Source organism: Jaculus jaculus, chromosome 8, assembly GCF_020740685.1.
Source record: "Jaculus jaculus isolate mJacJac1 chromosome 8, mJacJac1.mat.Y.cur, whole genome shotgun sequence".
NCBI classification, from domain to species: domain Eukaryota; kingdom Metazoa; phylum Chordata; class Mammalia; order Rodentia; family Dipodidae; genus Jaculus; species Jaculus jaculus.
The window spans coordinates 44,379,481-44,391,629 of NC_059109.1; the positions used below are offsets into that span (position 1 = coordinate 44,379,481).

General features: G+C 46.8%; 1 protein-coding gene across 3 annotated transcripts in view; it reads right to left on the reverse strand.

Moving 5' to 3' along the window:
* The window catches only part of Ehf (ETS homologous factor), a 46,338-nt gene that overhangs the window by 20,500 nt on the left and 13,689 nt on the right, over positions 1–12,149 (reverse strand). For all 3 annotated transcript variants that reach the window (XM_045156882.1, XM_004660817.3, XM_045156881.1), the window contains exon 2: positions 1,920–2,019. In XM_045156882.1, the coding sequence (XP_045012817.1) occupies positions 1,920–2,016 (97 nt within the window). In that variant the 5' untranslated portion in view covers positions 2,017–2,019. The remainder of the gene's footprint in view (positions 1–1,919; positions 2,020–12,149) is intronic.

Here is a 12,149-nt window from a genome sequence, read left to right on the forward strand (position 1 = left end):
AGACCTGTAATTCTCTCTTCCACACACTTTGTACAAGTCCGGTTAAAGGCAGTTTCTGATGTGTTAGCCAACTGTGGGAGAATCCAACCTTCCCTGAAGTTGGCTAGGGAGAGATGTCTCCTCAGGCAAAGAACCATCAGATTCCCTTGTTTCAGGGAAGCACTGAAAATCCAGTGAGCTTTGTTCTTCTCTGCCATTCAGCTGACCTCCACCTCTCCTTCGGTCTTAATAAAAAGCAGGATCTTCTCTGAGGCCTCTAGGCTTAAGAAACAAAAGTAACACCTAAATTTTATTCCCTCTGCTAGAATATGACTCCTGTCTTCTCCAAAGCAAATAGAAGGCATGATGCCTTAGTCAAAGGTTCAGAGGACTGGAGATGCTAGGACTTCCAGTTCTATGTGGAAGGTCCCCACAGTGAATCTAAAGCCTGCCACAAAGTATGTAACTGCCCAGGCAGAGCAGCAGTTTGGTGAGACAGGTCACCTGATAAGAGAAGTCCACCTGTTGTCACTGCCTGCCACCGTGTTGAGCTGAAATTCCAGGGGTAGTGCGCCACATTGACTCGCTGCTCATGGGAGCATATCCCCCTCTTGCTTCTTAGGCTCTGTGCACCAACAGAACATGTTCACGTTTCAAGGCAAACAAGAGGGGCTGGAGAGATAGCATAGCGGTTAAAGCACTTGCCCGTGAAGCCTAAGGATCCAAGTTCGATTCTTTAGGTCCCATGTAAGCCAGACACACAAGGTGGGACATGCATCTGGAGTTCCTTTGCAGCTGCTAGAGGCTCTGGCATGCCCATACTCTCTCTCTCTCTAATAAGTCAATACATAAAAATTACTATTTTGAAAAGAATAAAAAGAAGCAAGAGCAGCAGAGCCTCTGGCAAGGAGATGAGCAGCTAGTGCAGGCTAAGCTAAGTCCCCAGGGCTTCTGAAATCCAGTGCTTCGGGACATGCAGAAGCCTGTCTGTGCCTTCACAGTGAGGGGTGGTGCCCAAGCCAGCAACAGCTCTGTCCCATTCAGCATCTGCCATAAACCATGGGACTAATCACCAAACCTTCTACAAAACCTTGAGTCAGTAGGTTCAACACCAGGGTGTCCAACCATTTGGCTTCTCTGGACCACACTGGGCAAAGAATTGTGTGGGGTTGATCACACCTGTTAGACGGAAGCACTAAAACACAGGACCTGGCCCCCTAACTAATTCCTCTCCCTTCATGCAGAGAGATATTGGAAAATGAACTAAATTGCTTTAACCCTCTCTACCTTAACCTCCATGCTTGCATGTGTGTGTGTGTGTGTGTGTGTGTGTGTGTTAAACACACGTGAGTGCAAGTGTGTACGTTCACCCACTCAATCCTATCCTGATATTCCAATGAAACGCTGCTGTAAACTTCAACAGAGCCTCCTCTTTTCTTTGGACATTTCTATTGCCTTCTCTGCCAGCCTGGAACCTTGCAGTTTGAAGGAGATGGTGATCTATCTCAAAAGGGCTTTTGTCTGGAGCCCTGAGGACAGATAGTCCTTCAGCACTAGAAGTTTCCTCAGAGCTGGAGGTGTACCTCAGTGGTAGAACCTGTACTTAAGGTTCAACCCTCGTGTGTGTGTGTGTGTGTGAGAGAGAGAGAAAGCGAGAGAGAGAGAGAGTTGTCCGTTCCTTTTGGCCCCCTATATAAATAAAACCTATATTGTTCGGCCAGGTGTGGCAGCGCACGCCTTTAATCCCAGCACTTGAGAAGCAGAGGTAGGAGGACCACCGAGAGTTCGAGGCCACCCTGAGACTACATAGTAAATTCCAGGTCAGCCTGGGCTAGAGGGAGAGCCTACGTCAAAAAACAAAACACCACCACCAATCTATATTGTTCAAATGACAAGTCAGGATGGGAGTTAGTGACGCCCATAGTTGCTGGAGCCCTTACCATTACACGTGGAGTAGCTGTCGCTCCAGGCGGCCTGCTGGTGGAGGAGATTGTTGCCTGGGTTGAGATTCATTACACCACTTCCTTCCAGAATCATGATCTGCAAGAGATCAAACAATCAGTGCTCTGGACAAGTGTCACCCGAGAGCGCAGGTCACAGAGTTAATTTGGGAAGAAAAGGAAGAGAAAATGTCCTTCTGCCCATGGCCACCAACCTTTCGGAAAAAGCCGAACTCAACGGCAATTACAAATTTTCCAAGTTCATTTCTCATTTGTAGGAGGCACGCTTTTGCAGCCACCCATTCATAAATGAATTCACTCTGATCAGGAATAAGGCAGGCAGGAAAATACAATACCTGCTCCCAGGGCAAGGCTGGCCAGCAGCCAAGGTCTTTACAAAAGTGAAAATGCCAGAGAGATTTTATTTAAAGTGGAATTTCAGTCAACGAAATTTCAGATCCAGCACCCATATCGAGAACTCAGCTGATATCAGACATTCAGAGTCTCCTCACAAGTGTCCCTGCAAACACAGTAAGGTTTGAGTGTGGATACCTCCAAGGTAGCAAGGTACCTCCTCAGATACCTTGGTCATCTGAGGGCCTCAGTCAGATATTTTTTAAAATAATATTTTCAATTGTTATTTATTTGAGAGGGCAGGGAGGCAGATAGAGAGAGAATGGGCACACCAGGGCCTCCACCCACTGCAAATGAGCTCCAGAAGCATGTGCCACCCTGTACATCTGCCTTACATGGGTACTGGGGAATTGAACCTGAGTCCTTAGGCCTTGCAGGCAAGTGCCTTAACCACCTAACCACAAGTGCCTTCTTTCCAGCTCCCTCAGTCACATCTTGGTGAACTCTTTTAACTCTTCTAGCCTTCTCATAAGATTAGGAATCATTTGGTTTCTGTAAGAGACACTGCCCCTTTCTGGTAAAGAAAAGGCAATTTGTCCTTGCTGATAAAAGTTATGAGACCAGGAATTCAACAGACTTTGAAACTACCTCGGCAGTCTTCCATGGACCTGTCTAGAACTTTTCAAACAATGTAAAATTTTTACACCTCAGAAATCTTCCTTAAATCATCCAGCATTTATGATAAGCCAACCCCCAAGCTGGAACCCTCCCCATTTCAGGTCAGAGCCCCAAGGGTGTGTGCAATCATTCAGAGGAAGGGCAGGGTTTTTCTAGAAGCTTAATGACCATTACTAAGGCCGTAAAAGTTACTCGCTCTTTATAAAATGTTGAGGGAGGGTTAGTTACAGATCATGGAATTTTTCTGCATATTCAGAGGAAGTTTTGCATCCTCGGGTGTCACGACTATATACAGATCGGGGTCCCTCTCTCACAATCATGGCAGTCTTGCCTTTCCCTCTGATCCCCACCCTAACTGAGCGGCTATGTAGGACGTGGGGGCACGGAAAAGGCACCCAGTACATTTGTATGTTCATTGATTCCACAACACGACGACGTGCTGGGCATTGTGATAGATGCCAGGGACAGAGCTCTACTAGGCTTGATCTGGGCTAGTCACCAACATGGTGATTCTTAACGTCGTCATCACTGCTGTTTGGTAAACAATCAGATGAAAAGCCAGGGGTGGGAATGACAGCCGCTGTGACAGCCAGTGAAGGGAGCCCTGGGAGGGGACACAGACGGAGAGCCGGAGTCCCTGTCCATCCTGGTAGCCACGTGAGAGCTTTGAAGCCAGAGCCGGGGCTCCTGCCAGTACTGCCATTTACCTCTCTCTTGACTCCCCGTGAGTACCAACTCACAAAAGCCACCCAAGCTCTCCGAGCCCCAGGTTTCTCCTACATAATGCTGATAATCGCATCCAGCCTGGGCACTGGTTGGAGATCAAACATGTTTCTGTACTTTGAGCGCTTGGCACGGTGATGTAAGGCAGGTGTGCTAACGTGGAAAGTCACCTCCTCTCTGGCTCACCTGAAGCCAAGTTGCACTGGGCCTCTCTATTCCTCCCCCTTAAGTCTGTGACTCTTAAGTTCCTTTCTGGAACTCTCTTTCATTTTCACCTTCAGAGAAGAATATCAAGCTGGGTCAAACTTCCTTTCCTTCAGACAGGAACAAGGCATTGTTTTTTCCCCATCCAGCTTTGCGGAGTGATCACTAGAACACAGGGGACTTGAAGGCAGGAGAAAAGTAGCAAGTTCCAGAAGGGGTAGCTGAGGAAAGCGGGGGGCCCAGCCCCAGCTCTTGTTTGCTCAAGGCCGGGCTTCTTTCTTGCCAGCATTTGCTCAACCACAAGTAGTGGAAAGGTTACTGTTTAACCCTGAGAGGGCCGCAGCTCAGAAGCGGGCATGTGTGGAGGCCAGGTAGGCAGGCAGGGCGCCCTGTGACTCCTTCCCAAGGAATCACCGCAGGCAGGGCTGTCTCAGACTGGCCATGTCAGTGGGAGGAAGACCTGCTCACCAAGTACGAGCCACTTCCTCTACCAGCTCTGCGTGAGACATGGACACACGTCTTCACCCCAAATAGGGCTCAGATGGCAGACCAAAGTACAATTATACCAATACCAGCTCGGTGAACTAATGAGTTTACTCAGGGGTGGGGGATCACTTACAGAGCATAAAAAGGGGTTACTTATAGGAACGTGGGGCCCCCAAAACAGCCACTTTGATGGAGATTCCTGTGTCAAAATTACTCCTTCCAGAGCAGCTGTACCACGGAGAAGTCTCATCCACCCTGCGGCCACTTCTAGAAGCTCCTTGTCCAGGAGTGTGAGACCACAGAGCAGCCTTTCAGCGGGGCTCACTGTGTTGGGGTTATTCCTGTAGATGCTCCCCCCTCAGTCTTGGGGTGAGGGCTTACTTACAGAACACTGGAGACTCCAAAGAAACCACTATAAGGAGCTCACTGTGCCAAGATCTTTTACTCTCTATAGACCCTATCTCCCCCTTGAGGTCAGGTGACACTGTGCATTATTGTATGCAGCTGGGGCAGCGGAACCCCTAAACCACAGGTGGGGATCTGATACCCTCCTCCCCGCCTTCTCTGGTGAGTTGGCCCAGCTGCTCTTGATAAAACCAGCAATAATTTACACATTTTCTTTTTTAAAATAAATTTCTTTTTCTTTCTTTTTGTTCATTTTTATTTATTTATTTGAGAGTGACACTCGGAGAGAGAAAGAGGCAGATAGAGAGAGAGAGAGAATGGGTGCGCCAGGGCTTCCAGCCACTGCAAACGAACTCCAGACACATACACCCCCTTGTGCATCTGGCTAATGTGGGTCCTGGGGAATCGAGCCTCAAAACGGGGTCCTTAGGCTTCATAGGCAAGCGCTTAACTGGTAAGCCATCTCTCCAGCCCCCAATTTACACATCTTCAATGCGGAGGAAATTTGCCATACAACACCATTATAGGCCTCACACAGGGCGTATAAGTCAAGACCTTAGCAAATAATAAGAATTAAAAAAGTAAAAGTTTGATAGTGGTTTCAGGTCAATTCTCAGTTTATATGTAGCCAAGCAACCTCAAGCCCTTTTCCTTGAGGTAGGTATCATTTGTCAACATAACCTTCATGAAGGAAGCCTCCATAACAACTCTCAACTCACAGAGAAGACAGGACGTTAGGGTCCACAGCTGACCCATGGCCTCCCCCTCCATCTCCTCAAGGCTTACTCCCCACTGGCATCCCCTTTCAGGGGATAGCAGCCAGCATGATGAGGGACCCTTTTTACAGGCCCTATTAAATGGTTAGTACTCATAAAAGTTTATACAGTTTAACCCTTAGTGAGTCAGAGTTCACTGGAGCTCCCCCAGGCTTGTGAGCAAACAAGGTTTGAGACCCCATAGAGAGCTGCAAGGAGTGGTGAGGAGGTGCCTTAAGTGGGCCAGCCTAGCCAAGGCCTTTGGGTAAGACCCCCCCCCCCACTCTTAGGCCCAGTTTTTCAGGGATAGAGTGCAGACATTTGTCCTCTAACAGCCTCCCAGGACGGTTGGAGGAGATCAAATGAGATAATGGATAATAAATGTGCCTTGGGAACTGTAAAAACAAGCCCTGTTATGATCAACGTACCCACACCCCCAAACACTAACATAAGCTTTCCACGGTATACACTGATTGCTTTATGGGATATAAAAAGCAACCCTTTTAATTAAAAAGAACAAGAATGATTTATGCTGTATTTTCAGCTCCCTACTTCCCTGTCAGCATAGCTTTCCTTAAAAAGAAGATATTGTCAAATAAGTGAAGAGCCAGGAATCTGAAGGGTCCCACTTAGAATCTAGGCTGGATCTTTCAGTCATACGACCGTGCATCTGTTTACCTTTTCTGTCTCAATTTCCTCACTGGTTTAACCAGGGGAGGTTGGGAGGGCAAGATAGCCTGGTAAGTCTAAGATCTGTTCTGAAGGATAAATAACCCAGTGGGTTTAGAAGTGTCTAGTCCATGAGCTGGAGGGACAGCTTAGTGGTTAAGGTGCTTGTGTTAGCCACAGGACAGCGGTCTGATTCCCCGGGACCCAAGTAAGCTAGATGCACAATGGCGTGCCCATTCTCTTTCTCTCTCCCCTCTTTCTCGCTCAAATAAATAAGTAATTAAAAAAAGAAAAAGTGTTGGGGTTGGAGAGATGGCTTGGTGGTTAAGGCATTTGCCTGCAGAGCCAAAGGATCCCAGTTCCACTCTCCAGGACTCATGTGAACCAGATACACAAGGGGGTGCGTGCATCTGGAATACATTTGCAATGGCTGAAGGCCCTGGCACACCCATTTTCTCTCCCTCTCTCCCTCCCCCTCTTTCTCTCTCTCTCAAATAAATAAAATATATTTTTTAAAGAAAGAAGTGTCTAGTCCAGTGTCTGGCATACACACCTGCGATAAAAATAACCCTATATTTCCTTCCTTTTTTAAAAAACATTATTATTATTTATTTATTTAAGAGAGGGAGAGAATGGGCATGCCAGGGATTCTAGCCACTGCAAATGAACTCCAGATACATGTGCCACCTTGTGCATCTGGCTTCATGGAGGTGCTGGGGGTTTAAACCCAGGGCCTTAGGCTTTGCAGGCCTTAACCACTTAGCTATCTCTCTAGCCCCTTTTTGTGTTTCTTTAAATAGCAATTTTCAGGGTGTTGTAAAACATTTTACCTCTTCCAGTACTGGGTCCTCAAGTCAGAGGCTAAGGAAAAGGGAATTACACATAGTATGTTCAAAGCAAGCTGTGACGACGGCTTACTTCTCTCCATCCTTAGCTGAGGGAAATTCTGAACATATTAGACAGTGACTACTGGAAGTCTCTCAAGGACCCCATTACTGAGGTTTGAGGCCTAATAATTTAAAAAAATTAATTGTACACATTTCAGTGGCACAATGTGGTAACTCGTATATACACAATGCATCATTAGTTCCATCTTTGTAAACATTTATCACAGACGAATTCTTCTCCCCATGCTGTGTTGAGAAAGAATAAATTATGGACTGCAGCTACCCTGTCCTACTTTAAAAACTAGCAATAGGGCTGGTGAAATGCTTAGCAGTTAAGGTGTTTGCCTGCAAAGCCTAAGGAACCCAGTTCAATTCCCCAGGACCCACATAAGCCAGATGCACAAGGGGGCGCATGCTTCTGGAGTTCGTTTGCAGTGGCTGGAGGCCCTGGTTCGCCCATTCGCTCTTTCTCTCTATCTGCCTCTGTCTCTCAAATAAATGAATGAATAAATAAAATATTTGAAAACAACTAGAAATAATTCTTCCTATCTTAATTCTGCTACCTGTTCACCAACTTTTCTCTACCATTCCTTCTCTCTACCCTCCCCACCTCTCGTGCCCGCTCGTCTCTCTTCTCCCATGAGGTCAACATTTTTGCCTTCCACAAAGGAGTGGGAGGTTGCAGTATTTGTCTTCCTGTGCCTGGCTTATCACTTAATGCAACGTCCTCCAGTTCCATCCCCATTGCTACGAATAACATGACTTCATTCAGGCTATGCCTTAGCAGTTCTCCATCATACATACATGCCATATCTTGGCTACTGTAAATCCTGCTGGCTTCAATAAACATGGGAGGACAGGTGGAGCTGGAAAATTCTTCAGTGTGTAGCATGGTGAGCAGCATCAGTGGCCTCTGTCCACCGGAGGCCACCAAGCACCTTCCCAAGTATTCAGGGAAAATCACCCTTGCTTGAGAGTGGCGACTAAAAATGAAACCTGTGGAGACTTTGCTACAGGTGGTGTGGCAACCTTGGGCTCTCCCTCAGCCTTCCTGAACTGTGATCTGTTCTCCTGGGAAACAGGTGGCATTAGTCCTGACTGCTCGGACTTGCTGAGGATTAAGCACCAAAGCGCCTGGCGCCCACACAGCACAGTGCCTGGCACACACAGGGACATTGCTTCATCACCGGAGGTTTAGGAAATGCACCAGGTTTTGGAGCTACCGCCACCTGTCCCTGGGTGGCAGATATTCTGGAAATGTAGTAGAAATCATTACTTGTACTATTAGAAGCCACACTGCCATAAAGTAAATTCTATTTCAAACCAAGGAGTGAAATAAAATGTGGGTTATGTGGGGAATTAAAAATAAATAAATAAAGGGCTGGAGGGATGTTTCAGTGGTGAAGGTGTTATCCTGCAAAGCTGAAAGACCCAGGTACAATTCCCCGGGACCCATGTAAGCCAGATGCACAAGGTGACACATGTGTCTGGAGTTTGCAGTGGCTAGAGGCCCTGGTGTGCCCATTCTCTCTCTCTCTCTCTTTCTCTCTCTTGCTCTCGCTCTCACTCTCTCTCTCTTTCTCTCTCCCTCCTCTCTAATAAATGAATGAAAATAAATAAACAATTAAAAAAAATTCTCCCCTCTCCATAGGCAGGAATAGTCAGAAAGAAGTCTTGGCCCCCTACCATTGCTCACTAACCATTTACACGAAATGCCACCTCTTTTTGAAGAAGTTCATAAGCCTGAAAGTTTGGGGAACAGAAGTATATGCTTTGTTTGAAAAGGCCAGTCATGCTGCCCAGCAGAAATAAGCCCAGGACACTAACTTACCATGCTTGGCATCCAGCTAGTACCTGCTCAACTTCCCTTGCAAGGGATGAGATGCCAGCTCCCCTAAAAAATTAAGGGCCACTGAGTCAACCTGGAACTTATTTTTGCAGCAAGAGAGTTCTGCACTGCACTGAGTAGCTACAGTCTTTGTCTTGGCACGAATGGCATGCCCCTGTGCCACTCACTGCTGTAATAGGTTGTTTCAGGTAAGCAACATGGCACCCTAAGCTGCTAAAGACGTTTCTGGGACAACTGTGATGTCCCAGGCATGCTCTTCTGCCAGGTCTTTGTCAAGGCTCACTTCTCTCTCAGAGGAGCCCCAGTCTTGCCATCACATAGGCTGGACCCCTGGTGGCAAAGGGGAAGAGAGGGAAGGAGCAGTTGGCATCACCCTGAAATTTAGAGGTATAGATGCTGACTGCTGGTCAGTGCAGAATTTTCCATGGAAGAGAGCAAGGCCTAGCCAGAGACCGAGTCCTGCTGGAGCTGAGCCTGAAGGACTTGTTCACAGAAACAAGGAGAGTCCAATTCGGCTGCAAGTGGCTGTGCTTCGAAGGCAGTTCTTAAGCATGCCAGGAATCATTCGGATGGTGTAGGTTGAGAGTTTAGTGGCCATGTTGACTATGGGGAGGATCTATTGTGTCTCCAGCCTCAGTTTCTCCATATGGCAAAGAGCATGGAGTCGATAGGATGAAAGGAGAGTGCCGGGGAAGGACTCGGCATGTTGCCTCACACATGGCCAGCGTGCAGTCCACATTAACTCTTCTCATGGGATCAGTAAAGAAGCCTCTCTTTAGGCTGGATTTGATTGATGGCTTTGACACATTCTTAGAATAGGACAGACCCCTCTAAGGCAGGAGTGTCATGGCTTGGAACCCTGAACTCTAAGAATCAGGTGGCCATGGTTCAAAGGCTTGCTTTGCCAATTTACTAACAGAATGAATTCGGACAAGTTATTTAACATCTTCAGATTTCAATTGCCTCATTTATAATGAGTATTATATGAAAAGATTTGTTGGGAGACAAAATAAAATAATAACTGAGCCAGGTGTGGTGGCACATGCCTTTAATCCCAGCACCTGGGAGGCAGAGGTAAAAGGATTATTTTGAGTTCAAGGCCAGCCTGAGACTACATAGTGAATTCCAGGCCAGCCTGGGCTAGAGTGAAATCTTACCTCAAAACCAAATAATAATGTTCAGGAAAGTTTTCAATATATACCTTTTTTAATTTTTATTTATGTATTTGAGTGAGAGAGAGGGAGGGAGGAAGGGACAGATAGAGAATGGGTATACCAGGGTCTCTAGCCACTGCAAACAAACCCCAGATGCATGGATCACCTTGTACATCTGGGTCCTTAGGCTTCAAAGGCAAGCACCTTAACCACTAAACCATCTCTCCAGCCTTATACCTAGTTTTTACAACAACAATAATAATAGTTGTCATTATTTTTGAAGCTTCAAGGAGGAACTTGAGAGCCAAGTTCAATTTAAACAATGCCTCAGACCTCTGTCATATGCATAATGTCTTCTAATCCTAGTTGTCCGGCATCACCAAGCCTCAGGATAGCTCTCCTGTTTCCCATTTCCCATTCGGGGCTGCTGTGTGACTACATTATCACAGCTGAGCTGTGAACAACCCAAACCGTGCCCCCATGCACAGAAGCCAAGTTGTTCCCCATGGGCACAGTTCTTGCCCAGAGAACTGAAAGCCATCCTTCCTGCTTCCTCTCACAGCAACTCTATATGGAAGTTTCCGGGAGCAGTGGGAAAGCATTCATGCTCAAGCTCTGGGTGACCACAGGCTCTGCCTCCCCACGCCCCCACAGCTGGCATGCTGCTGAAAGGACAGACAGGGAGAGCCACACGCCTGAAGCACAGCCTCTGCCCTCCAGGATCCCTCGACTGGGGATCAATGGTGGCTGCATGATGAGGTTTTGAAAGTTGAACTGATAGGAAAAGAACAGCAAGAGAAGGAGACATCCCTGGCACTCTAACAGGGTATTGGAGCCCTGCACCCGAAAACCCAAAAGGCTCCACTCAGTCTCAGAACTCCTACCAGGGCCAAATGACTACTCTATCAGCCACTCGTCTAACCCAGAGAATAATCCAGAAGAAACAAACACAGCACAGCTTGGACCTGTTCAGCTGGAAGGTCTTTCTTGTGCTCAGTAGTAAGGCTACTAAGATGAAGGACCAAATGCCGTAAAATAATGATAATTGCACAACAGTAACTTTAGCTTAGCAGTATTTCAAATGCACGAGCTCCATGTTAATAGATGTCAAACACACTGTCTCAAGTCACTGCCCATCACAACTCTGTGAGGCATCAAGTCACTTAACAGATGAACCATCTGAGGCTCAGAAAAGTTAGACAACTTGTTCTGGGCCATGCAGTTTAGTAGGAACTGCAGCTAGATGAGAATTCAAACTCAGACAGTCTAGCAATAAGCTGTTAATAATCTGTTAGCTTAGTGACTCTGCTAAGAAGAGGGTGACCATCAGAGAAAGCTATCCTTAACTTGTTCTCTTCCCATTCCCATTCTATATGTGGCCACAGCGTGTCCAGCACCACTGACCTGCTGCAGGCCTTCATTAAGCATATATGGGAGGGAGGGAGGGAGGGAGGGAGGGAGGGAGGGAGGGAGGGAGGGAGGGAGGGAGGGAGGGAGGAGAGGTCCTGGAAAGTTAGTTCACTCACTAAAGTATTTGCCATGCAAGAATGGGGACCTGGCTTTTGTCCCCAGAACCCACAAGACATACACTTGTAATCTCAATACTGAGGAGAAGGAAACTGGAAGATCCCTGGGGCTCACTGACTAGACAGTTGAGCTTAATTGGCTACTTACAGGCCAGTGAGAGATCCTGCCTCCAAAGGCTGACAGTTCCTGAGAGAATCAGCGCCAAAGGTTATTGTCTGGCATGCACACACTCATGAATAAGCATCAAAACAAGTACACATTATATACATATACATATATATATACACACACATTTTATATATATATGTATATACATATATATAAATAAATATATATATATGTATATATATGTATATGTATATATTCTCCCTTAAAGTATATCCCACAAAGTGGTCTTTTTGAGGTAGGGTTTCACTGTAGCTCAGGCTGACCTGGAATTCACTATGGAGTCTCAGGGTGGCCTCAAACTCACAGCAATCCTCCTACCTCTGCCAAGTGCTGGTATTAAAGGTGTGAGCCACCATGCCCAGCTCCACAAA